Source organism: Oreochromis aureus, linkage group 12 (genome assembly GCF_013358895.1).
Source record: "Oreochromis aureus strain Israel breed Guangdong linkage group 12, ZZ_aureus, whole genome shotgun sequence".
Taxonomy (NCBI): domain Eukaryota; kingdom Metazoa; phylum Chordata; class Actinopteri; order Cichliformes; family Cichlidae; genus Oreochromis; species Oreochromis aureus.
In genome coordinates, this window is record NC_052953.1 from 17651443 (window position 1) to 17678919 (window position 27477).

The window sequence follows — 27477 nt, forward strand, 5'->3', positions numbered from 1 at the left end:
TAAATTAGTTAACATGCTTCTCATCCTAATGTAACTCAACAGACACACAAACAAACAAAAAAACCAAAAAAAACCCACACGTATGAAAGGGGAAGCAAGGCAAGGCACCTCTTTAAAAAAAATGCCCCGCTAAATTTCATAGCCGCTAAAGTACTAAAGTAAAGTTTATGGTAATGTTAATGTAGTAACAATGAAATAATATGTTAACACTCTGAAAAAGGTATGCTTCAAGGGTAGTTTTATATCACTTATTAATCTGGTATTCTGATTCCAGTAAAGTATTCCTGCTTTGACTTTAACACTTTTAACACACAACTGAAAGTATTACAGACAGGTGCACTGTGTATATTTTTCAATGCATCTACATAAGCTACATGTATGGGGGGGGGGGGTTATACTGATATATTTGTTGTAATTCCATCGGCTGGTTATTTTCAAAAAAATATATTAATAATTCGTTCATATGGGTGTCTATAGTATATTTACCAAATCCAAAATTTTTAATTGACTGTAAAGTAAACAGGCCGCTGAAAAGAAACTTGTCTTACAGCGCTCCCTAGGGGCAAAAACACGAAATGTCGCATGGCATTTTGTTTGGCGCCGATGGAGGGAGTCACTCCTGAGATCTTTGGTCAGTCAGACGGCAGAACTTCCGGTCGGCATTTTGTTCTACGAGAGGAGAGCCTCTTGATGATCGCAACAATCGTCATATTTCTCATTTACTGTCGAAATTGGCTGCATTCATTGATTATGTCGGCGCAGACCGACTGAAACTCCGAAGAACGAATGTTTCCCCATGATTGTACGCTGAAATATTCACCCTTGAGTGACGGAAGAAGAACGAATCAGCCCGACCCGGATTATTGTTGATAGCTAGCAGGCTAGCTCATCGGCTAGTTGGCAAGCCACTAGAGTTCCTTCTGGAGGAGCTGCGAGAGAGAAGAAAGGGGGAGCTAGAGATACGGACACAAACCAAGCTAAAACATTCCCCTCCCTTTGAACGCAACATCCGAAGGTAAATATAATCACACATCTGTATCTTTAATCCAACTTTTAAAATTCCGACTATTATCAATAACGTTGATAAATGTTCTGCCGTGAGACCACCTACGGCGTCGTTAATCGTTGACCGGGAGGTAACGGAAGCTAGCGAATTAGCCAGCCAGGCTAGCTTAGGTGTGTTTTTGCTGTGCCGAGGCGCACGGCCTCGACTGGATGTCATTTGTCGAGCCCGAGGATTGGGCCGTTGCCACGGAATTAGGAGTCTGTGCCGTTTTCTTTACGTCTATTTACAAATGCGCCGTTTCCTCCACGAACAAAATGGAAATTTGCTAAAAATTCATAAACCCCTAGTAGCGCTTCCTTGTATTATTTGCATTGCCTTCCGTTTATTTGAACGAGCAGCAGCATTAGGAGCTAACTGACAACATTTACAGCTAGTTAGCACAACTGGCTAGCTATTAAAACACGACTATTGTTGTTAGTGAATGTTGGGCAGCTAGCGTTACTCATCTTAGCTGCTATACTCAGTGGTAACACTAGCTTCACGCTTAGCTTGAACGATCCAGACAGTCAACTTCTTGCCAGTGCAACGGTTGGAGAGGTTTTGTTCGCAAGTAGCGAGCTGCCGTTTGCAGTTAGGCTAAGATAAACATTGAAATTGATGCTAATATTAACTGCACGGGAGCTAACTTTTTTTTGCTGTTATTATTAATGCTGTTTGACATCTTATGCTGTGTTTCGGGTTATTGGAGCCTTTGGCAGGGCTAGTAGTGGTTTTGGTGGCGAACCTGCTGTGAAATATTTTGACTACGGTTCGCGCAGAAACGTACGCTGCCCCTGCTCTTCCTTGCTTTACTGTTTGAGTTAGGTTAGGTTAGGTTAGGTAAGGTATGCATGTTGTCAGATATTTTTCCTCTTGACCAGAGCCAGTACAGTTTCGTTGGCTTTCTGGAATTAGCCAGTGTGCAGAATGTGCACGGGGGCTGATGGCTTCTGGAGGATGCAGCCCCCACTACTACCGCCACCATCACAGTGCATCTGTTCCTTTGTGCTGCCTCCTGCCTGTCAGTCTCACAGCTGTCAGCCAAGCCCCTGCATGCATAGGGAAACCACTCTACCACTGAGCATGCTAAAGTTGCCGCGTGCTAATGCACTGTTTACAGTATCCGTCTGTCGGTGCCCTGCAACAGTTTTGCCGCGCACGATAAGTTTTGCCTATTAGGGATCGCATGCTTTCAGTTCATGTCGCGTTGCAGTATGTTGTTTACATATTTGCATGGCTTTAGTGATGTGCGGAAGTTGATCAAAACTTGTTGCTGTCTCTTAGAAGTCAGTGCCACATACTTTTCATTCAATTTTACGGATAATGTAGTGTTAACGAGATGTTCATAGCAAAACAATAATGCAGGCACTGGCATTATTTTACTGTTTTGGTTTAGCTCCATTGGCTAGCTGTAAGCAGAACTTCTTTTGAAGTCTTTACAACTAAGAGTAAAATGCAGTTTTAGGTTACAGAGTCTGATGCAAAGCTATTTTCTTTTTCAGCAGATTGAAGGACTTTTTCTCTGAAATGTCAGTGAGTCCACAGGAGACTGCACAGAGTTCGTCAAAAAGGTATCATTAATTTATGTTTGCAAAAGCTTAAACCACTTACCTTTTATATTGACATTGTTATTATTTCCTGTCTTGATTTTAAAAATAGTGTACAGTGCAAAGTATCTTATCAAGAGCCCATAAGCCATGGGTTGTGATTAGATGTGCTAAAAACATTACAGCTGCCTTTTTTCTTTGCTTGTGTGCCCCCGATACACATTTGTCAGAGGTTAAGGATCTCTAACAAGCAAAGGGATTTCAATCCAAAAAAGGGCCACAGGTTTTCAAGGTTTCTCATTGTGAGCTGTATGGTTTGAAATGAGTGATGTTTAGGTATTAGGCAGTGTAGTTAAATCGTAGTAACACAAGATGAATCCCTATTCAGATTAACAGTGCTTTTGGTATTAGAAATGGTTGTAGCTCATTTACGGAAATGCATTATCTTGAGGCTGTATAATATTTAAAAACGTGTGCTGAGGGGGCAGTCATCCCGTATCAGTCTTAGTCCTTTCATTTAGCTGAGTGAGGCAAGCTTTTAAAGTTTTGTTGATGTTGTGCTATTGCATTTACACCTCTTCCTCAATATTTGTTTGTGTATATTTTGTATTTCTGCTCTTAGGAGAGGTGTGAATAAAATACAATGTCATATAAATCAGTGGTTCTCAAAGTGGGGTTAGGGATCCATAGCCAAGTGCTCTGCCAAATAGTTTATACAGAAAATATTGTTTTGTGTCATTAACAAGCATGGATTGGATATTTACAGTTGGGAATCATTTGCAGTCTGTTCCCATTACTCCCTCCCTCTAAGGTGTTTTTTTTTTTTTAAACACAGGCCACAACTGTTGAAATGACCATTAACCATTATTTACCTGTAATAATAGGCTGAAAAAAGTTAATATAGCAAGAAAAAAGTCAAAGTAAAACAAAAAGGAGGACAGAACCTGACAGGTGTTAAAATGTAACACCGTTTATGTTCAGGTGCTAATATCAGTTGCAGTTACAGTAGGCTCAATCATTTTCTGCTCTCTCTCTCTCGTTCTCTCTTTTTCACCTTGCACTGACAGCAGTGTGTGTGTAAAGTCTGAAGCGGTGAGAGCTACACCTAGGCCTTTGTCACACAGCTGTTTGACACACACACACACACACACACACAGTATGTGGTGGTGCAGGTGGATAATGCCCTAGTAACCTGCAGCAGTTCTGGGTTTAACAACATTTCTGGTGGAAATCCAGCTTCACTTTCTGTGATACTTGGGAGACGGGAGCTGCTGGTAGCACCCACAAATGTACAAACAGTTGACTATTGAATAGCACCCAGAAAGTGCTATTCCCTAACCAGATAACTCAGTAGTATTACTTAGTATTATGTGGGGATCCAGGAAAAATTTGTAGTGTATTTTTAGTGTGACATGTATGTCATGTAACAATTAGTTGTGTTGATCTGTAACTTTGTGACCTGAGGGCTATACGACAAAGCAAGTACAGACACTAAACTAAAATTATGGATATCCCGATAGTGTCTGGCAACTTTATAAAAAAAACTTTTGTTAAATCAGGCTTTTTTAAAAAAAACAACAAAAAAATCAAAAACCTGACTTTGCACGTGTTTTCATAAACAGAATATATTAATACACATTATGAAGAATAATCACAAATTGCAAACAAACTACAACACATCTGCAATTAAGACAAGAGAGGAATATCCAGTTGTATGTGCTTATTTTACCACTCAATGCACACTCGGAGCTTGTGTTTTTTTTTCTGAAGTGACAACTTTACATTAGAGCTCTTAACCTTAAAGAAAAAGTGATATATTTAACATGATTCCCAGGAAGTGCATTTAGGTCCAGGACTGTCTCATGTTAAAGTACAGGGCAGTGTGGAAAGCACTTTAGTTGATTGACTTAGTAATTAAGTTTTTGTTTTGAATCATCTGTGTAATAAACACTGGTGGAGTGAAATTGAGTACTAAAAATGTTTTTGCATCACAGACTGTATGCTTGTCGGTTTGTGATGCATACAGTTCATGCTACTGTACCTGCTTGGTTTTGTACGATGGCATTACCACTGATCGGCTCATTGGTTTTGCATATATAACGTGCCGTCTTCTCTGAGTTGGGAATATCTGTCAGTGAAAGGGTTGCGCATGTTGCCACCAATTTTAATCAGAAACTTTGAATATAAAAATGAGAGATTATGAGGCCAGAATTAAAGAAAGCCACCCTTGTGACATTGAAAACTGGCTACACACACAACATGCCCCAGTAACCATTAATCACGCCTTGTGGTACATTCCTCAGGATTCAGTTCTCGGTGCTTTTGTATCTGTGGGGCATTTCTTCAGAAGCACATCTAACCTGCGCTTGTACTAGCTGCATGGCATTACTAAATGCTGTGAAAAACGTAAGATCATAATTGAATAACCAATGAAGAACACAGCATTTTATTTTGATTGACACGCTGTAGCAGGACATTTATTACAGCGCACACTATTGCCACATGAAACGCAATGTCAGCATAAAGGCAGACAGAGAAAATGCAACAAATATTTGGGTCTATTTTTATATTTAAATAATATGAATAATTATAGCATTTTTGTGTTAAATCATTTCTTTGTATACATTTTTATGTCCATTAACTCATTTTGTAATTCTGTACTGCAGCAGTTCTTTCTCTCTTTTCTTGTCCATCACTGAAGCTGCTTTTGTCTTTCTCTTACCGACCTCTCTGTCTCTGCTAGGTGCCAGGAGATGTGAGGACGGGTGTCGTCCATCGACCCCCTGATCTACCTGTGTATCAACACACTCCCCCACCCTCACCTTCAGCATGAATGGGGATATGCCTCATGTTCCCATCACCACTCTTGCTGGGATCGCTAGCCTCACAGACTGTTAGTGTCACATAGTTATGTTACAAACACAAGTTTTCACAGTTCTGTTATGTCTTCTCTCCCAGTGTTAAATCCTAAACTGCAACATTCGGTCTGAACAGATGTAAATGTGCAATAGTGATTACATGCACATTTTTTTTGTTTTGTTTTTTCCCCCTTTTACTTCTGCTTCTCTAAACTTTTCTGAGACCCTATGTCCTTTATCGCTCACATTTTAACTCCTAAAATGTATATTTGCTTAAAACTCTCTCTTCTTGTATCAGTGTTGAACCAGCTGCCCCTCCCTTCTCCTTTACCTGCCACCACCACTAAAAGCCTCCTATACAATGGGAGGATTGCGGAGGAAGTTACATGCCTACTGGGCTGCCGGGATGAGAATCTGGCCTCCCAGCTAGCCCATGGTCTGAACCAGGTCTCCACAGAGCACATGTGAGTATATAAGTGTCTATAAGACAATATGCTGTCTGGATGAACAAAGACACAAGGCCAACTAAAAAACAAACAAACAAACAAAAAAAACAACAACATGTTTTCATGGAACTGTTTTGGCTGTTAAAGCTCAGACGTCAGGATAACTTGGCTTTAAAGCTGATTTAAAGCAGAAGAGATGGAACGGCATTGCTTAATTCTTTAACTAATTAAAACACAAAAGATTAATTTTTAATGAATCAGAGAGATGAAAGACTGCCATGAATGTTAATGCTTCCACTGCGGGAAACTTTTCTAGGTGAAAATACTACACATAAAAAGCCAAAAACTCGTGTACTGGAGAGAAAACTATTCGTGTTCTCTCCAGGTGCTCCAGTTTCCAATCCAGTTCAAAGATCTTCATGTTAGGTTATTTGCTGATTCCGAATTGGCCATATAGTCAAATTTTTGTTTACACCTTAAAATGTATTCAGCATTTTCTTTCTACTTTTGACATTAAATCTGACACCTTTCTAATCTGCCTCATTGTTTTTTGATGTGAACTCGTTTTGTGTGTTTTCAGAGAGCTGAAGGACAACCTGGGTAGCGATGAACCAGAGGGAGATGCACCACTGTTGCTGCAGACCATGCTGGCCAGGAACCCTGGCATCTTCAGGGAGAAAAGTATGGGCACAATTACCTGTTGCACATTAAGTCGTTATGTTACTAATATAAAAACAAAAAAATCAAGCTTTGTGTATTTTTTTTTTTTTTTTAAAGGTTATTCATTTCAATTCTCAATTTTGTTTCTAAACAGATGTCATGCAGCAGCCAATGGTACAACCTTTTAAAATCAATTCCATGCATAGCCCTGCCCAGTCTGCAAACTTCCAGCCAGCTGCAATTTCTCCCAATCCACCAAGGCAAGATTGACAAGAATCTGGTTTATTCCAACTTTAAATTTTAAATGTTAATTAAAGCACAATACAAATACATCATGTTTGAATTTAAATAAATGTTTGGGTTTTTTTTTGTTTATGCAGTGTGTTTCTTCTTATTTGCTGTCCTTACCTTTTCTCTATTCTAGCCGGTTTGTGACACCTCCAACGGGTTCCAGTAGCCGGTACATGGGCCAACAGAACAGTCCAGTACCCAGCCCATACACTCCTCAGAGCCCTGCCACAGGTTACATACAGCAGTATCCCCACCAACAACCACCCAGCTATAACCAACACCAACAGATTCAACAAGGTGAGAACCTGTGTTTAATGTTAATGCGCATGCATGGAGACGCAGAGCTCATCATTTATTTTTTTTCTAATATTAAATTTGCGACTAAGTCTGATGGCATCTTTGTTTGATTTCGTCAGCCATATCCTTAGCTTTGTCTTCTGGAAACTCTGTTCCCTTTGGTTTGAATAATAAGCAGGGGTTTGACTGAATTCATATTCTTTATACATAAATAAAATGTACACTTAAGTTCTCACATCAGATAATTATGGCTCCTATAATTAAATATAATTTGTTGAAATATTTATGTTTTGTATTTACAAGGCCATTGCTGGTGTACACAAACATTACTTTTTTCTGTTAATTTTACACATGTGTGTGTTAACTGTGTCGTTCAATTCTCAAATATTATTGGCTAAGTGCCAGCAAAAGTTTGGTGGTTATACACAAACAGGTTGACTATACACTGATTAGGTACACATTTTAAACTGTGTGCATATTTTGTGTTGGTCTCTCTTGTTCTGAAATAGCCCTGACACATCTGGGCATGAACACTGGACCTCTGGGTGTCCGAGTGTTTGACACATTTGGTCTGTGGTTTGTGGGGTGGAGACTGTGGATCAGCTGTGTTTTGGTGCATCGAGATTACATTCTTCGTTTATGCCTTGGAGAGTTATTATAATTTAGTATTTTCTAATTCTTTTTTTTTTTTTTTCAATTTTATCTTGACGTTTTTCACAATTTGGCGTAAGTTCAGTTGGTTTCCAAAAGTATTTTTTGTTTCAGTTTAGTTTTTATTGTTTTAAAGTGTTTAGTTTATTGGTTTCAGTGCTAGTTTTAGTTGTTTTGATTATAACTGTATGAAAGGCATATGTCAGAAAAAACCTTTTGAAAGCGGTTTCAACAAACAGCACAGCCTCATCAGGCAAGTTGCAATGTAGTTTTTTTTTTTAAATTGGATTAAAATTAAGGATAGTTTCTCCAATTTTTTCTAATATCTGTTTTTTTTTTTTTTAGTTGAGTTAACTCAAATCTTTCTTCACATCTATTGTTAGTTTTTAGATTAGTTTTGGTAAGGTATAATAACCTTGATGGCTTGGGCTTTTATTCACTTTCTTGGACCATACTTGGACAGTATTTATGCTGTGGTGGAATACATAGTCAGAACTCAAGGTTCTCCTTTCCATTGTAACAAAATCATGAGTTATTCACATGTCAGCAGGTTTAATCTTGTAGCTCATGAGTATTTGTATATGAAACCTAACTTCTGATTGCCTTTCTATATGGTCCTGATGGTTGAAACTATTGATTCACTTATTATTTTGCCTGTTGAAATGTCTTTGAGGAACTTTGAAGTATTTAAAAAAAATCACTGGTCATATGCATACTTACTTATTTTATCAGCAATTTTTGGGTACACCTCCAATTCAAAAGATTTGTATTTATTTTGTTTTAATCAGCAATGTTTGTATTTCCCTACTAGTGGATAATAATAAAATAATGCCTTTTTTCTGCTAGTGTCTGTGGCCAGTCCTATGGTTCCAGGTGGGATAAGAAACATCCATGAGGGCAAAGTAACAGGGCAGATCCCTAATGCTGCCAACCACCACTCAGACAGACATGGTACTGAAGACTACCTGAACATTGTACATCGACTGGGAAATGAGGTACAACTGACAATGTTTTTAAGTAGATGAATGTGTGTTTACTACATACCACAATAAAACCCTGAATATATTTATCTGGTACTATTTATGCGTTAATGCGGATCAGGTCTTAACAGTAGCTGTGTTGATATAATTGAGAGCAATGTTGAAAGTTGAGTGTAAAGGTGTTACATGCTAACTTACGTTTGTATTGTCTCTGTTTTGCAGGAGGGTGATTCTGCCATGAGAAATCCATCTTTTCCTCTGAGGTCTCCACAGTCAGGGTGCTCCCCTGCTAGCAGCGAAGGAACGCCGAAACGTAAGGACACTAGAAGTGGAAACGAGGCACTACAGTGCATACACTTTGCTTACCTTTTCTCCATTATGGGAGAAGCTGCTACATACTCTGAAACACTGCTTTGAGGCTATTATCCCTCATTGGTATTGTTAGTAGTAATCAGAGAGAGATGTCTGGATTTGTGTAGTTTAATGTTTTCTGAAGAATGTCACTTTTTCACTACTTTTATCTCCTCTTCCTTGGTTGCGTCTTCACAGCGGGTTCTCGTCCCCCACTGATTCTCCAGTCACCACCCCCGTATGCACCCTCACCAAGGGAAGGAGTACCTGACCAGAAACAGCAGCTCCAGCAAAGAAAGAAAGTCCCAATAGTAAAAGAGGAGAAAGATATGTACGACATTGTTAGCTCTCCAAGCAAGGACTCAACAAAGCTCACCCTCAAGCTGTCCAGGGTCAAGTCAAATGAGTCGGATCCCCCAGGTAAGATGTTGTTTTTCTCCATCAGTTTCATAGCTATTTGATCTATTAGAAATGCTGATGAGGTACATTGTGATGCATCATTTTAGATCAACAGGACTACCAACACCCCTTTTGAATCCAACCACGTAAAGTGTTTCTGTTAATATCTCAGGTGATGTTATGCCGGGCATGGATCAGAACTCAGACAATATGGAGGCAGAACTGGGCTTTCAGCAGGTTCCTGTTCTCCAGCAAAATCTGGGAGCACGGCTGCAACATCAGCAGCAAGTAGGTGGTGCCAGTGGACTTCAGCCTCCCAGTTCCCCTTATGATGAGGCAGAGCTGGATGCACTTGCTGAAATTGAAAGGATAGAACGAGAGGCTGCTAGTGAGAAGTGCTCCAAGGAGGTGCAAGATAAAGGTGTGTAAGAGAAGTTCATATAAAATTAACATTTACATATAACTCTACAGCTAAAAAAATGTTTTGCTTTGAATTATAACATCTTGTCATGGTATTTAATTTTAATTACTTGTCTTTCTCTTTACAGACAAGCCACTGAAGAAGAGAAAGCAGGACTCCTTTCCCCTGGAACCAGGTGCAGGGGGACCAGGTGGGCCCACAGGTGCCCCGGGCAGTGGATCAACAGGAGGGGGCAATGCTGGCAAACTGACTCCGCAAGAGGCCACTGCAGCTGGGAACGGTGCCAGCCGCCCTCCCCTCATGGTGAGCATCGACCTCCAGCAGGCAGGCCGAGCTGACGGTCAGCTCGACCCCTGTCTGGCTGCCCCTGTCCCTGCCCTTGAGGCCCAACGCTGGCCTGAAGAACCAGCTAGTGGGCCAGCTGCTGTGGAGGGTTCTGACACAGTTTTGCGATTGAAACCAGATGGACGACCGGAAGTCATCAAGAACAGGGTCGATAAGCATGACAGCAGGAGAGAAGGTCGGGAATCATCAAAGCACAGACATGATGAGAAGTCCTCAGACAGACGTGGAGAATTGCCCAAGTCGTCAAACAGGGACCGCGAGTCTGACAGGGATAGGAGGCATCGGAGTGAGACTGGCCGAGACAGGCGGTCCCCTGATTCTCGCTCCCGAAGCGATCGAGATAGGTCTGGCTTCAGGGCTTCCTCCACTGGAGAGCCTGGTCGGAGCAGCAGTAGACAAGATGGTTCCAAACTCCCCTCGTCAGCTTCTGGTGCTAAACTTCCAGATTCTTTCCCTGCTCAGCTTCTGGGAGGGCATAGTGGCGCACTGAAGAACTTCCAGATCCCTAAGGTGATCTGGGCTGACCCAAAACAAATATCTACCCACCTACCAATCATTCAACTGTCACTGCCTGCAATCTCACAAAACCAAATCATACCATTATACACTCTTTTGGTTTTAGTTTCCCATTTGTAAGCCTTTTTTTTATTATCGGTGTTGGTCTTTAATTTCCTTTAACACATTAACCACACTTAACTGTCTTTTACAGTAGAAAAAGTAGAAGCAATTATTTTGTTTATCTTGTATGAATGAAAGCAAGCACATTTAAAGAAATCTTCCACTGCTGTTTTTTTGTGGGGGGGATTGCATGCAAGTAAATAATTTCTGTAAGCACTTGACCTGGTTGAGTGTGACCCCTCTGCCAAAGGTTTTGTGCTTCCTAGCTAGTCCTCTGTTTGTACTAGGCCTGACTTTCCTGTCCATCTTGACTGGCGATGTCAAAGAAAAAGGGCACAAAATGCTTCAATTTCTATGCTTAAATTATCCAGACATAATTAAACTATATATGCACTCTCTTTAGATTAGAAGTTCAAGTGGTTGAAGCTCAAGAGCTCTCTGTGGTTAGGATAGAGGCGAGGCTAGACTTGGAGGTGGGGCTGGACAACACCAGTGGTTCTGTAGTGAATGGACATCTGGAAGTTCTTAGTAGTACTTAGCAATGATTTAGCTGGTAATTGACAGAGCATGTCTGTCTATGGTTGTGTAGGAAATGCTGCCAGTGCAGTGTTCACTAAGAAGTTATGACTGTCCTCATAACAGGTTGACTATGAGGACAATCATGGGAAAAATCATGTTGTAAGAAGTTTTATGCCCAGATTGTTGACATGATGTTGAAGATCAAGAGTGCTACGATGAATATATTCTTAATCTGAACAATGGTTGCATCAATGAGCTCCTGCTCGCTCCCACTTTTCACTTAGCACAATTAGCACAAATTACTTGTTGCACTGCAAACGCAATACAAGTGGGAACATCCAAAATTGCATCCTAAGTTTTGGCTAGTCACTCCCAATTAGGAGTGGGTATTTGCTGTCTGCACTGCAATGTCAGCAACATGACGTGTTCACTGTTTGCTCTACAAGTTAAGACCTCGATATTTTTGGAAAAACAGTGGAATATATCTTTGTGCTTTGCTATCAAGACACTGGAAACTAACATCAAAATCACCAATTTCATTTCAGTTTGAGTCCATTATTCACACCTTATTTTCTGTTCTGAATGAAGCCCATGTTTTCTGTCTAATTGTGTGAAGTGTGGAACATATTGATGTTTCAACTTGACTATACTGGATGTTTTTTCTCACTCCTATCTTATTTTTTCCTCCCAGATCAATCGTGACAAGGAAGGCAGTGGGTCGACTGAAAGTCAAATGTGGGGCCAGCCAAAGGTTAAACTGGAGAGGCTGGGATTGGTGCAGGACTTGGAGAAGCGCCCCAAGCCTGTAGTGGTTCTAAAAAAGCTATCAGTTGACCAGATCCAGAGGATCATTCGGCACAGCAAGTCTGGAAAGAACCGGCTCTCCTCAGGAAAGTCTGGCAAAAGTAAGAAGCTGTTTTTAAATTATATTTACAATGTGTTTTTTCACTCTATACAATGAAATTATTTTGCTAATAATTGAATAATATTGTCAAATTTTCAGGTGGTATGGACCCAGCAGTTTTGAAGGAGCTGCCCCCAGAGCTGCTGGCAGAGATCGAGTCTACCATGCCCTTATGTGAAAGGGTAAAGATGAACAAGAGGAAACGAAGCACAGTAAATGAGAGGCCCAAATATGCTGAGGTCAGCTCCGATGAAGACTATGACGCAACTGGAGAGTGTGAGTCAATTTATTCAATTCTAACTTATTCCAAACTGTTTTTTTACAGGTTCTTTTACTAGATGTGAAAATTTTGTTTTTAATTTAGCTTCAGTTTTTTTTTTTTTTTTTGTTTTTTTTTTTTTTTTTTTTTTTAGAGTTTAGCCTTATTATTTTGTGCTAAATCTCTACAGCTGCAAGAAAGCGGCAGCGCAGAGAGAAAGACAGAGCTTGGGAGTTTGAAGAGAGGGAGCGCAGAGGGTCAGGGGAACACCGGAAAAGTGGGCACCGAGACAGCCGCAGAGGGTCAGGGAGCCGCTACCGAGACTCATCTGAGGAAGATTCGCCGCCTCCGAGCATGAGTGAAGGTCTGCATTTAAGTGCTACAAATAATCTTTGTTTCTCTTCTGAAACGTTTGTAGTAGAAGAGATTATTGTGCATTTGTTGGGGGTTCAGAATTAAATCAAACTGCCATTTTTGATTGCGGAGTTGGGTGTTTACATGTTTAAATGCATTAAAATAAATGCCGCCTTAATTTTGCTTAATGGTATCAGGTAAATCTGATATGTGAAAAACTTGACAGCAGATATTTAGAGTGGGCTTTTTTCCTTGCACACCCCAAAAAGAAAATCAAACATTTTATTTTTTTTCACATTCAGTTGCCAGAAAAATGAAGATGAAGGAGAAGCAGAAGAAACGGAAAGCTTATGAACCCAAGCTGACCCAAGAAGAACTGATGGACTCTTCTACATTCAAGAGGTTCTTGGCAAGCATTGACAACATACTGGAAAATCTGGAGGATGTGGATTTTACTACTATGGGTAAGTATCAGTACTGACTGTCAATGTGGATATGTTGGTTTTCTTATATTTTATTAGAGTTTAGTCCTAATTTATTGGTTTATGTTTTCTAGCAGGAGACGATGATGAGATACCTCAGGAATTGCTGCTTGGTAAACACCAGCTGAATGAGCTGGGTAGCGAATCTGCCAAAATTAAGGCCATGGGGATCTCCAGCAGGGTACTATATTCTATTTATTCATAAAAAACATCATTTGGGCTGTTGTGGGTTTGTAATGGTTCTTCAGATGTAGATCTAAAAACCAGTGTCTGTTCTTACAGATCCCATCAGACAAGTTGGTGAAGCTTCTGAATATCCTTGAAAAGAATATCCAGGATGGGTCCAAGCTATCCACCATGATGAACCATGTGAGCGCCCTTCCTCCCTTTTCCTATTTTTCTTATTCTTTCAGCATTACCTAATATCTGGAGTATTTTTCTCCCTGCAGTGATGCACTGCGGAAATCTATATACAGAAACCAGGAACAAAACATAATAATGCTGAAATAGCTGACAATCATAAAAAATACTACAGATTTCTTCCTGAAATACATAATAGCCTTCCTCATTCTGACACTGGTTTATTGATGTAGAAAGTGTTCACATTCTTTACTTTTTAACCACAGGACCATGACGCTGAAGACGAGGAAAGACTTTGGAGAGATCTGATAATGGAGAGAGTCACAAAGTCTGCAGATGCCTGTCTGACAGCGCTGAACATTATGACCTCAGCACACATGCCGAAGGCTGTCTACATAGAAGATGTCATAGAGCGGGTTCTGCAGTACACCAAGTTTCATCTTCAGAACACACTGTATCCACAGTATGATCCAGTCTACAGGGTGGACCCGCATGGAGGTACAGGAAGAATTCTGCATTCATTTTTCTTTATTAACTTTAGAAACTCTTCATGAACTTAACATTGGTAGTAGACCAAATGATAATTAAGCCAGTGCCAGTTTGCTAAACTGAAATAGATGATTGCTTTATGGAATCAGGAACTATTTTTTTCAGCTTGCAAAATTATACTGTTTCTTAAATTAAGATTCTTAATTTAAGATTTTTAATTTTCTTATTATGTTCATTATTTTTTTTTAATTAACAGACTTCTGTTGTTTTTATAGGTGGCATGTTGAGCTCGAAGGCAAAGCGTGCAAAATGCTCCACGCACAAGCAGCGTGTCATAGTCATGTTATACAACAAAGTGTGTGACATTGTCAGCAACATCTCTGAGCTCCTAGAGATACAGTTGCTTACAGACACCACCATCCTCCAGGTAAACGCTAGGAGTGTTGCACATAGTACATTAGTTTAAGTCAGACATGCGGATATGCATTGCATTTTGGATGATTTCTCATATTGTGCATGTCCCTTCCTTCCAGGTTTCTTCTATGGGAATCACTCCATTCTTTGTAGAGAATGTCAGTGAGCTGCAGCTGTGTGCCATTAAACTAGTTACAGCGGTACGTCTGCACAAAATTTCAGTGTTTATTTAAAAGCATACTTTTAGGGCATTTGGTCCAGAATGTTATTTTGCAATTTTTATCTTTTTACATTTTTTTTTATATTCTGCTGTATACTTGTTCATTCTAACCAAAATCCTGTTTCCAGGTGTTCTCACGTTATGAGAAGCATCGGCAGCTGATCCTTGAGGAGATCTTTACCTCTTTGGCCAGACTGCCCACCAGCAAACGCTCCCTCAGGAATTTCAGGTAACCCATTTTCACATGAATTTACATAAATTTGAGGCTATTCAGAGTTGGCAGGTTAATACATGAATTGAGTATTGTCTGACCATCAATGTAGAAATAAAAATTGTTGTTGATGTTCGTGTCGAATCGGGTTGATGTTATTTTTACTAGATCGTGCAATGCTAGTAACTTACCACTTATCCTGACCTTCTGTGTCTTAGGCTGAACAGCTCAGACCAGGATGGAGAACCAATGTACATCCAAATGGTAACAGCACTGGTTCTGCAGCTGATCCAGTGTGTGGTCCACCTCCCCAGTGACAAAGATGTTTTTGAAGAGTATGACACCAAGGTAGGTGCACAAGCTGACATGAAAACCCATAAAAACATCAGCAAACATACAACATGCAGTCAGACACACCATTTGCTCAAGAGCTCTTTTTTGTTTTCAGGTGGATCAGGACGTGTTGATAACAAACTCTTATGAGACGGCAATGAGAACTGCGCAAAACTTCCTCTCAGTCTTCCTTAAAAAGTAATTTCAGATTGTTTTCTTGCTGTTTATACTTTTTGATGACACTGTTGCATGTTGCTAAGATCCCTTTTGTCATCAGTCAACATTGAGACAAACTAGGAACGTTTTGAAGTAGCTCCAACTCTATAGGATCTTCTAGATGTATTCTGTCAGCTTGTTCAGCTGCATTAAAACTTCTGTCTTAATTCTGATCGTTGGCTGTCTGACCTTGATTATAGTTGTTACCATTAATCATTTCTCATTATGCTCGCAGATTGGACCAGTTATTTCCCTGTTATTTATCCCCTTTCTTCCTTTTTTTTTTGCCTCCCTCAGGTGTGGCAGCAAGCAGGGAGAAGAAGATTACCGGCCATTATTTGAGAACTTTGTCCAGGACCTACTTTCAACAGTGAACAAACCAGAATGGCCTGCTGCAGAGCTGCTGCTCAGTTTGCTTGGGCGACTGCTGGTTAGCATGACTAAGATCTTTCTTTAAACTAGAAATGCAAGTATTTTTCTCAGTGTTTCCGAGAACAGATGATCCAGATTAATAACAAGAGATGACTTTGCCATCCTTTTGTTAAAAGTCATGGAGGCTCCAGGAAAGCAAATGCTCCTATTTTATACAACATTTTCAAAACATTTGTGTCACAGTTGTTCAAACTTGACCTCTGTGTTGTTGTTTTTTTTGGTTTGGCTTTTAAATGAGAGTGTTCTTGTGTTCATCCATTCCTGTGCCTTTTTCTCCTATTAGGTACACCAGTTCAGTAATAAGCAGACAGAGATGGCTCTGAGAGTAGCATCTCTGGACTATCTGGGCACAGTGGCTGCACGTCTGAGGAAGGATGCAGTGACAAGCAAGATGGACCAGAGATCAATTGATCGTATCGTACAAGAGGTAAAAGGACAGCTTCGCATTTAATGATTTAGGATACTGTTTATTTGTTTTTTATGGGGACAGAATTTAGTAAAAAGCAGAAAATGTGTCCTTGCTTGATGATTTACATTCCTACCTTTTGGCACAATAAACATATTTTCTCACTTATTCTTCCCCGTTTAAAGTCTCAAGGCAGCGATGAGACCCAACAGCTACAGAAGGCTCTGCTGGACTACTTGGAGGAGAACGCTGAGACAGATGCCTCACTGGTGGTGGGTATTTTTATTAGGTTGAATGTGGTGAACTCTTTAAGGTTTAGATACAAGTTTCACATTGCATTTGAACTGGCTTTTGAGGAATCTGTTGGAAACTACCATATTAATAAATCTTTCTTCTCTTAAATAAGAAGACATATCTTAAATGGTTTAAAACGGTATTTGCTAATTTTATCTGTGTGCAAATAAAAATGTTCCTTACTGCAAGTAATTTTTTTTCTTTGTATGCTATGAATGTAATACTGAGACCTGTTTTGCATCCTAGTTTGCTAGAAAGTTTTACATTGCTCAGTGGTTCCGCGATGCCACCACCGAGGCTGAAAAGTCCATGCGGAACCAGAATCCAAAGGACGAAGACTCTTCAGACGGCCCGCAACATGCCAAGGAGGTGGAAGCTACTGGAGAAATTATGCAGCGTGCTGAGAAGCGCAAGAAGTTCCTGCGCAACATCATTAAGACCACGCCAGCTCATTTCACCACACTGAAGTAAGGATGTGTGATATATCAGCAGTGTACATTCTTTTATTTGCACAAGTGCAGGTGTGTGACTGCAAATCTGTAACCTTTTTCTCAACAGAATGAACTCTGACACTGTGGACTATGAAGATGCCTGTCTGATTGTGCGTTATTTGGCCTCTATGAGGCCGTTCGCCCAGAGCTTTGATATTTATTTAACACAGGTAACAGTGTGATTTTCTTTTTAGCAAAAGCATTTCAATTCCCCCTCCCCCAGGGATACAAACATTCTTTGTTCTTTACCAGATTTTGCGAGTCCTTGGAGAAAGTGCCATCGCTGTAAGGACTAAAGCCATGAAATGTCTGTCTGAGGTCGTGGCTGTTGATCCCAGCATACTGGCAAGGGTATGTCTCTATCTCTGTTTACAGTAGCAAGTGCATTAATTGTTAACATTTTTTTTACTGCATGATGCTGTCTTAACTTATATTTTTTGTATGGCTTTGCTCTTTCAAAATTTACTTCTTATTCTGCAGCATTCTGTTCAGAAGGTATCTTGTAATTCTTGTAGTTTGCTATACGCTGACTGATTGCTCTCTTTGTCTGTAGTCCGACATGCAGCGTGGCGTCCATGGTCGTTTAATGGACAACTCCACCAGTGTGAGAGAGGCAGCTGTAGAGCTGCTGGGCAAGTTTGTGCTCAGCAGACCCCAACTCACTGAGCAATATTATGACATGCTCATAGAGAGGATACTGGTAAGTTGTCCAGTCACTCACTTATTCCCAGTTATGCTGTGGTTTGCATATAGGTGCTAAAGGTGCAAAAGTAAAAAAACAAACTTGTGACTTCACATGCTAGGTCCATCGTGTGATGATGTCCACCACACCTTGAGTGTGACATTAGGATGCTGGGTTTAGGACTTAGTGGATTTGTCAGAATAGCTAACATTTTTCAATTCTGTACCATTAATATCGACATACCTGATGTTTCTCCATAGATAATGAGGAAATATAATAATAATAATAATAATAATAATGCATTGGATTTATATAGTGCTTTTCAAGGCACCCAAAGCGCTTTACAATGACATTATTCATTCACGCTCACATTCACACACTGGTGGAGGCAAGCTACGGTTGTAGCCACAGCTGCCCTGGGGCAAACTGACAGAAGCGAGGCTGTCATATCGCGTCATCTGGCCAACACCAGTAGGCGGTAGGGTAAAGTGTCTTGCCCAAGGACACAACGACCAGGACAGAGAGGCCGGGGATCGAACCGGCGACCTTCCGGTTACAGGTGCCCTTCCCAACCCCCTGAGCCACGGTCGCCCAATATAGCATTAAAATTATTATTACTATAATTATTTTAGCTTTAACACTGTTTTGGCATATTCATCATTGTACTGTGGGCTTTTAGTTGCTGTGTTTTTGCTTGGGCTATCTCCCTTCACTTGTGCTTTCATTGTTAAGCTGTCCCTAGCACCTGCAGAATGGTTTCTTACACAGATCAATACTAATAATACTCATATGTCTGTTGATGAACTGCATACATGTAAATATTGTGTTTTTCTCTGATTGCTGCACACTTCTTCTGGGCTAGTAATGTGGTTGTTGGCTTGTTTTTTCTTTGGTTGGGGTTTGTTTTGTTTTGTTTTGGAGGGGGGTACACCAAGTGTACATCAGAAATGTATTTGGAGAGTCCTAAAAAATGGTTAATAGGGCAGTTTTGGGTTTTCCATTGCATGAGTTATTTAAATCTGTTTTCCAGCAGCAGTTTAAGAGTTTAGGATTAAAAAGCACATGTGACAACATGCTGTTAGTACTAAAATTCAGGTGAACTCAGTCTTTCTAGTTACTCTCTGTGCTTAGCATCTGGGAAGTGAACAGTTGAGGTTGTTGTCCCTGTTGTCATGGAAATGTTCAAGTGGGTTCATGAGAAGTTCACTCTTCATTACAGTCTTATTCTGCCACCTGTTGGTGAAAAAATGCTACTACACCAAATGCATGCATTTCTCTTATAAACATTGTAGGGGCCTTTTTTAAAATTCTTTTTAAAAATGATACTTCATAGTATTAATTTAATTGCTTTTTATTTTAGGACACTGGTATCAGTGTGAGAAAACGGGTGATCAAAATCCTCAGAGATATTTGTCTGGAGCAACCGACCTTCAGTAAGATTACTGAGATGTGCGTGAAGATGATCCGCAGGGTCAATGACGAGGAAGGAATTAAGGTATGGATCTGCTTACAGATGGTTGTTAAGACGTGCCTTCCATTCTTCATAGAGTTCTTTGTAGATATTTATTTAATTTTTTTATTATTGCATTTCTTATTTATAGAAACTGGTGAATGAGACATTCCAGAAGCTGTGGTTTACTCCAACTCCAGCACACGACAAAGAAACCATGACCAGGAAGATTCTCAACATCACTGATGTGGTACATTTAACTGAATTACCACTTTGTTGAATAATTTAAAATTATAAATGTAAAAAAACAGCAGGGTGTCAGTCCTCACCCAGTAGTTGGTGATTACATATTATTAATGATTTCCTCTCATGTCTTTAGGTTGCAGCCTGTCGAGACACCGGCTATGATTGGTTTGAACAGCTTCTTCAAAATGTTAGCATTTGAGCTTCATTATATAATAGATATCTGTTTTGAGATCTGTTATTGTTTAAAACGTTATAAACATTTTTCTCCTTTCTTTAGCTCCTCAAGTCTGAAGAGGACGCATCATATAAGCCAGCCGAAAAGGCTTGTGTTCAGCTCGTTGACAATCTGGTTGAACACATCCTTAAATACGAAGAGTCTCTTGCAGGTATGCTTGGATATATATTGGTTATATATGTAAATGTAAACATATATCCTTGCCTAAGTATTGTACTTCTGTAAAAGACAAAGTTAAGTAATTTTGCATGTATTTTTAACTCCTTTCCCCTCTGTAGAGAACAAGGGGGTGAACTCAACACGGCTAGTGGCGTGTATCACCACCTTGTACTTGTTCAGCAAGATCAGCGCCCAGCTTATGGTCAAACATGCTATGACCATGCAACCCTACCTGACGACAAAGTGTAATGTAAGTTGTTTCAAAATTACTAACATTTTTTGTTCTTGAAGAGTTGTTCATGTGATAATGTTTACTAGTATACTATAACTTTATATTGGTGTTGATATGTGAACATAATTCAGTTGTTAAGTTAATGATTCGATTGAAAGGGAGAAGGCGTACTTTCTTGGAGTTGATTTTTCCTAATATACTTTTATAACATTCATATTTTGTTTCCCCTGCAGACTGCCAATGACTTCATGGTTATCTGTAATGTGGCAAAGATTTTGGAGCTTGTGGTTCCTCTTATGGAGCACCCCAGTGCAACTTTCCTTGCAACCATTGAAGAAGACCTCATGAAGCTCATCATCAAATATGGCATGACGGTGCGCGGTAGCAGTGTTTTAACAAGTTTATATAAGTTTGCCCAATTTAAGTATATAATCTGTAATCAGTTTTGTTAAAGAGGTAACATGATGGTTTATCTTCCTGTATTCAGGTGGTCCAACACTGTGTGAGCTGTCTCGGAGCCGTTGTGAACAAAGTCACACACAACTATAAGTTTGTGTGGGCTTGCTTCAACAGATTCTATGGTGAGAGATGCTAATGCTTGGAGTAATAATGTTTGTGTTTTACAGGGATAGCATAGCTCTGCTGAAGTGCCACCTTAATCCATTCGGAAGCCAAAGAAATGTAACTATTTATATCCCACTCTTTCTTCAGAAGAGTGGATTTAGTTTAGCCACAAGTTCTCCAAAAAACATTGCAGAAGGCCTATAGACAGCTTAAAATGGAATTTAAAAAATTCCATTCAAATGTTTTTTCGTCCCCTCTTAGGTGCACTTAACAGGCTGAAGGTTCAGCATCAGGAGGACCCAAACGACACAAAGTTGGTAGCAAACAAGCCTTTCCTGCTGCGATCCCTCTTCACCGTGGGTGCTCTGGCCCGACACTTTGATTTTGATCTGGAAGAGTTCAAGGGCACCACCAAGGTAGGGTAGTAGTTCATGATTAATTATTGATTAGAAATGAACATTTCAAATGAAAACTGGGTCTAACTTTGGATTACAGCTTTACGTCCAGTTATCTTCTTCTTTGAGAATCTTGTCCACAACCAAGATTGGCTATGATGAAACAGCCCATTATGCAATTTTACGATTGCTGTTTAAAAAAATGTCTGCAGTTTCATAATTATGTGTTGACATGTTATCAAGGTTGTTATCAAGGAGAAAGTTCTTGAGCTGCTGCTATACTTCACCAAGCATGAAGATGAGGAGGTCAAGACCAAAGCCATCATTGGCTTAGGTAAGAACATTATTTTTTTAATGTGATTAGACTGATTCCAGGACCTACAATGTCATGTTACCAGCTTATAGGACTATAAAATAAAGACCAGAGATGAGCTAAAAGCTGATTTCCAAATGATTCTCTGGCCACAGCAGGTTGAGATTATATAGAAGGATGTGTCATTTACTTATTTTTACATGTATTTGATCTTTGTTATTCTTTTCACACAGGTTTCCTTGTGATCATGCATCCCAGCCAGATGTTTGTGCCCGAGGTGAAGTCTTTGTATAATGGCATCCTGGCTGACAGTGGCTCCTCAATTAACCTCAAAATTCAGATCCTCAAAAACCTCCAGACATACCTTCAGGAGGAAGACACGCGGATGCAGGAAGCAGACAGAGAATGTAAGTAGATTTCTTTTTTTAAACAGCTTTTAGACGTCATCATCTAGGTTCCACAGTGAATAATATGCTTGTTATAACATTTTGTCAATTTTAGTGATTTTATAACTTCACTAGGTAAAAATGAACATCGTCTAGAAGGGACAATCTGTATATTTTATGGGTTTTTGTACTTGTAGGGAAGAAAATGTCCAAACAAGAGGATCTGAAGGAGATGGGAGACATCTCTTCGGGGATGAGCAGCTCCATTATGCAGCTTTATTTAAAGCAGGTGTTGGAGGCTTTCTTCCACACCCAATCCAGCGTACGGCACTTTGCTCTCAACGTCATAGCTCTCACGCTCAACCAGGGTCTCATCCATCCTGTACAGGTAATTGAAAGCAAGAACTTGTCACGTGTCATTATTATATCATTATCAATAAATTATTGTTTGTGTTTAGTGTATTGATAGCACTTTTTTTTCCTCAACGTAATTTTTGTATGCAAGCATCTTAAAGCTAATCAATATTCATTAGTTTGTAGTTATTGTAAAATCACTAGTTACTTTCATTTTAATCTGTTTTCTCTTTTTTTCATGAACAGAAGTAAAATGCATATGCATGTGAACTTCACTGCTTTTATCCTGTCTGTGTAGTGTGTCCCCTACCTCATTGCAATGGGAACAGACCCAGAGCCCAGCATGAGGAACAAAGCAGACCAGCAGTTGGTGGAAATTGACAAGAAGTACACAGGATTCATCCATGTGAGTTGGTGTTTTAATTTTTTCACATTCCACTTTTAGGTCTTACCTTGTTACTTTTTGTTTTTTTTGTCTTCTCTTAACCCTCTTTACCTTTAGCACAAACAGCTGCAAAAAACAAACAAACAACCAACCAACCAGAATAACAGTAATACAGTGTGGACAAGATGAGCCTTAGATTTATGTGACTAAAAAATCCATCCGTGCATTTTCTTAACCGCTTGTCCAGTTCAGGGTTTTGGGGTGCTAGAGCCTATCCAGGTGTGCCGGGCGAAAGGCAGGGTACACCCTGTACAGATCACAACATTTATTCTACCCACTGCACCGTTTAATGCCAGAACAGTTTCCAGTCTCTTGAGAGATCATGTTCTGGATCTTCTGCTGTAAAGAAGATCAAAAAACATAACATTCAGGATTTTGGTCTAATCTAATGATAAATGTACCACAACCATTCATTTATTCACTTTTTTTTTTTTTTTAAATAAAGTCAATGTACATGATACTTTTTTTTTTTTTTTAAGGAACCTTGTCAGGACAATAATTGTCCCAGTAGTTATAGGAAATGCTGTGTTTCTAACACTCATCACCCAATGTATTTTATCACAGATGAAGGCAGTTGCTGGGATGAAGATGTCATACAGTTTGCAGCAGGCCATTAATTCATCTCGTAAATCCATCATAAGAGGATTCAGACAGGACGAGACCCACTCGGCACTCTGCTCCCACCTCTTCACTATGATCCGGGGGAACCGACAACACCGGAGGGCTTTTCTCATCTCGCTGCTGAACCTCTTTGATGACAGTGCTGTGAGTTAACCAGCATTCATCTTAGCACATATTATGACTCCTTAGTGCCAAATGGTGTTTCCTAATTAACCATATGCAATGTAAAAATATACTTTGTGTTTTTTGCTTTGTGGTAAGTGCAATAACAGGTGTGTTTATAACAACTCTTAAGGTTAGAACTAGCCTGACATCATTATGCAAATGTAAATTAGTCTAGAAATGTCGCTCGTTACAACTAGATAGAATTACAACAAATCAGAACAACACAATGTGTACAATAATACCCATATTAGGCCACATGTAAAGAGAGAAAAGGGAATCCAGACAAATGAAAACATGAGCTTTCAGATTCCTCTGGTTGCTGAGGTTGGATAACACTGATCTTAAAGGAAGACCTTTTTATTAAGCGACAAATGCTGAACTTAAGTCTACAATATTACATCTTTTCTGATTTCACCAAACACAGTTAACTTTTTATGTATGAGCATTTGAACTCAAATTGTGTAATATTGCACTATTATTTTGTACCAAGTGCTAACTTTTGATCAAGCTCTACATTTCTTTTCTTTCTGCAGAAGACGGACGTAAACATGCTCCTGTTTATCGCAGACAACCTTGCTTGTTTTCCATACCAGAGCCAGGAGGAGCCTCTCTTCATCATGCACCATATAGACATCACCCTGTCCGTCTCTGGCAGCAACTTGTTGCAAACCTTTAAAGAGGTGGGGAAGACCTGACATTTATTCTTTTTTTTTTAATCCAGAGAATTACACTGCTGGAACAAAAAAATATTAATAGATTTTCCTTTCTGTCCAGCTTCTTTTAAAGGAACCAAGACGTAAGGAGAAAAAGGTCAAGAAAGAGTGGAAAAACACATCAGATGGAGAGGATGAGGAGGAAAAGATGAACTGCGACTCTTGGAGGAGTGAAGATGCAGAGAACAGCAACGGTGAGGACAATGAAGACAATGACGAGGATGTGGTACGACGGCCAAAAAAGACGAAAAAACCTGTTGCAAACTCAGAGAGCTCGGAGTCCGAGTCTGATCTGGAAGATTTGGATGTGGACGATGTGGAGAAAGTAATGAGGCTCCTCCCAGATAATCCCACAGGTCTCTTGGACTTTGCAAACGCAGTTCAGGGCATTCTGCTTCTGCTGGTGCTCAAACAGCATCTGAAAAACCAATATGGATTCTCTGATAGGTTAGTAATTGTGGCTTGATTTAACAAACTCAGAACAACTGCCAAAATGTGACCTTGTGACTTCTACAACTGACCAAAAAATGTTTTGTCTTCCAACAGTAAAATCCAAAAGTACTCTCCAACAGAGTCAGCCAAGGTGTACGACAAGGCAGTGAACAGAAAAGGCAACATTCACTTTCACCCACGACAAACCATCGACTTTATCTCCAACAACATGGCTCACGCCACGCTGACAGATGGTGTAAAGAAGCAGATAGTCAAACAGTATCTAGATGTAAGTAACAAAGCTTACTCAGCCTGACTAAAGTGTTTTGAGTTCACTGGTTTATATTATTGTCTGTCCTCTAAGCAGTTACATACACGAGTTTAGTGTAGATTTTAATTATCACACAAAAATGTTTTTAATAATTTTTTCTTACTTACTGAACTTACTAAAATATGACTTTTGCCTTAAATTTGCGTTTCAAATATACAGCAGTGAATATGAGTTTTGCGCTTTATTCAATACTTAGTTTGCAGTGTTATAACTGCTGATTAGCCTGAAGCTTCATCTCAAAGTTGGTTTCTTGTCTTTTTACTTTTCACAGTTCAAAGTTCTGATGGAACATCTGGACCCAGATGAAGAGGATGAGGAGGGGGAAGCATCTGCCAGTGCGAACATCAGAAACAAAGCCATAAACGCTCTATTGGGAGGCTCTGGCCCCCTGTCAGGACCGAGTCCGCGCAATCAGGCCGGACCAGAGACGGATGATGATGATAGTGATGGTGACGAGAGGACCCCAGGGGTGAGATTAATGGATACACACTCTTTTTGTAAAATGCTAATTAAAAGCAATTGAAGAAATTAAGGAAATTTCTTAAAAACTTTTTTTTTTTTTTGTTCTTTGCTCTCTACAGTCCTCTCGAAAGTCAAGGCGAGCAGGTGACTCCTCGGATCCCGGTCGGATGAGTGAGACAGTGGAGGTTATGGATGTGATTGCGCTTTGCTGCCCCAAATATAAAGACCGGCCGCAGATAGCTCGAGTCATCCAAAAGACCTCAAATGGGTACAGCATCCACTGGATGGCTGGTTCGTACTCGGGGCCCTGGGCAGAAGCCAAGAAACGCGATGGCCGAAAACTGGTGCCTTGGGTGGACACTATTAAGGAGTCGGACATCATTTACAAGAAGATTGCCTTGACCAGCAACCACAAACTGAGCAACAAAGTAGTACAGACTTTACGCTCACTGTATGCAGCACGGGAAGGAGGGGCTAGCTAATGGCTCCAATGTGGTGGGGTTTTTTGTTTTTTTGTTTTTTTTGGGTTCCCCTGTTCCATTTCTACTTTATTACAAATCCTCCTCTTCACTGCTCCTGCTCCTCCTCCTCCTCCTCAACCTGCCACCTCCAACAACACAGCCAAACTTCACTGGATTCCTACCCTCCCTCTCTCCTTCCTCATTTTTGTAAGAAAACACGAGGGCAAGAATATTTGACACTACATACTTTTACATGAGTTATTCTTGCAAAAATGACACAAAACATAAGACTTATATTAGAGGGACTGCTCATGTTTCGTTTGTGTACAAGTTCAGAGGATAGAATCCTGAAGGCATTAAAGGAATAATTCACCCCGATTATCCCTTAAAAGGCTATCAGAGACGAGACCTGGAGGGAAATGTTTTGTCGACATTGTTGTGGGAGCTCCTTCGCTGTTGTGCAGCAGATTCTAGTCGCTCATTTCTACTCCCACTGTATCATAGTTTAACACGACAAAAAATTAAAATGTTTATATCTCTGAAGACAAAAAAGCTGTAAAAAAAAGAATAAAACCTTAAGTGAATGTTGGAAATTAGTCTTTTTGATGTTCTTATTAAAGTGTTTTTGGAGTTTATTATACTACTAGCAACCGGATGGTTTTTTCCTTTTAGCTTTTAGATATTTGAGGAAAAAAACAGATGACAAAAAACAAACAAAAAAACAAGAATTTTTATTTTTGTTCACTTTTATTTGTCCATGCTGTACAATGGCAGAGTCCTCTGAATATAATTTATTCTATTTCGAACTACGCATGCAGTATATGTGGCCTATTGCAGGAGGATATTTTGTAAATGTAGATTTTGTTGTATTAGGTCACCCTAGTAATAAGAGGAAAGGGGATTCATACCCTTTTGGTGGAACAAATACTGCAATAAATTTTCTACTTCTCTTTGTCACTTGTCTGCTCAAAGTGTTAATCCAGTCTGTTCATCTTGCAAAAGAAAATCATTGGACGGATATGACTGAGCGAGTCTTCACATGATGTCAGATTATAGGATTTTTGTCCAAAGGATGATCATTTTATCACAGTTTTTCCTAAAGTGTGCATAAGATGATTTATAGTATAGTTTTTGATTTTGCTGAATCATATTACACAAACCTAGTATTAGAGTCGAAAGTTGTCAGAGGACTTATCCAGTAATATGAATATTGTATTTGATTAAGTCTGGGAGATAAATATTTTTCTTATATTTTTTAGATCTCATTCTCATGTACAAATGAAGCATATTTACATGCATATGAGAGTGCTGCTGTCCTTACCTTTGATAAGCATATATACACTATTCCACCACATCCCAAAGGTACTCTGTGGATTAAGATTTGCTAACTGTGGGGGTCATTTGAGTGCAGTGAACTCATGTTCAAGAAAGCAATTCGAGATGATTTGCGTTTGTGACTTGGTGCATTATTTTGCTGAAAGTGGTAAAATGTGGTCATAAAGGGATGGACATGGTCTGCAGCGGTACTCATGTAGGCT

General features: G+C 39.7%; 1 protein-coding gene across 4 annotated transcripts; it reads left to right on the top strand.

Annotated features, from left to right (window-relative positions):
• The first annotated feature begins 637 nt into the window (after window positions 1–637).
• Window positions 638–26896, top strand: nipbla (NIPBL cohesin loading factor a). 4 transcript variants are annotated; one of them, XM_031760281.2, is made up of 49 exons: window positions 638–1015; window positions 2548–2616; window positions 5336–5485; window positions 5749–5914; window positions 6477–6577; window positions 6711–6816; window positions 6981–7144; window positions 8642–8790; window positions 8998–9088; window positions 9325–9546; window positions 9698–9946; window positions 10074–10801; window positions 12120–12333; window positions 12432–12608; window positions 12782–12955; window positions 13248–13409; window positions 13502–13608; window positions 13710–13796; window positions 14054–14285; window positions 14552–14703; window positions 14810–14890; window positions 15039–15139; window positions 15340–15469; window positions 15570–15652; window positions 15968–16100; window positions 16386–16529; window positions 16694–16780; window positions 17049–17269; window positions 17361–17463; window positions 17546–17644; window positions 17847–17993; window positions 19336–19470; window positions 19577–19675; window positions 19805–19858; window positions 19949–20057; window positions 20185–20315; window positions 20531–20671; window positions 20785–20878; window positions 21123–21277; window positions 21500–21590; window positions 21803–21976; window positions 22153–22343; window positions 22608–22715; window positions 23319–23519; window positions 24074–24220; window positions 24315–24700; window positions 24800–24974; window positions 25288–25485; window positions 25598–26896. In XM_031760281.2, the coding sequence occupies exons 3-49, from the start codon at window positions 5422–5424 to the stop codon at window positions 25958–25960; spliced, it is 7626 nt and encodes a 2541-aa protein (XP_031616141.1). In that variant the 5' UTR covers window positions 638–1015; window positions 2548–2616; window positions 5336–5421; the 3' UTR covers window positions 25961–26896. The 4 variants fall into 4 exon arrangements, with proteins under 4 accessions (XP_031616141.1, XP_039476596.1, XP_031616143.1 ...); XM_039620662.1 differs by having other exon boundaries at window positions 13505–13608; XM_031760283.2 differs by having other exon boundaries at window positions 10074–10249.
• The last annotated feature ends 581 nt before the right edge of the window (window positions 26897–27477 follow it).

What these genes read in the sequence shown, in the direction of transcription:
- nipbla (XM_031760281.2), top strand. Translation starts at nt 5,422, where the DNA reads ATGAATGGGGATATGCCTCATGTTCCCATCACCACTCTTGCTGGGATC. An exon ending in TTGATATTTATTTAACACAG is followed by an intron (nt 17,464 to 17,545) that starts GTAACAGTGTGA and finishes GTTCTTTACCAG; the next exon opens with ATTTTGCGAGTCCTTGGAGA. An exon ending in GTGACGAGAGGACCCCAGGG is followed by an intron (nt 25,486 to 25,597) that starts GTGAGATTAATG and finishes TGCTCTCTACAG; the next exon opens with TCCTCTCGAAAGTCAAGGCG.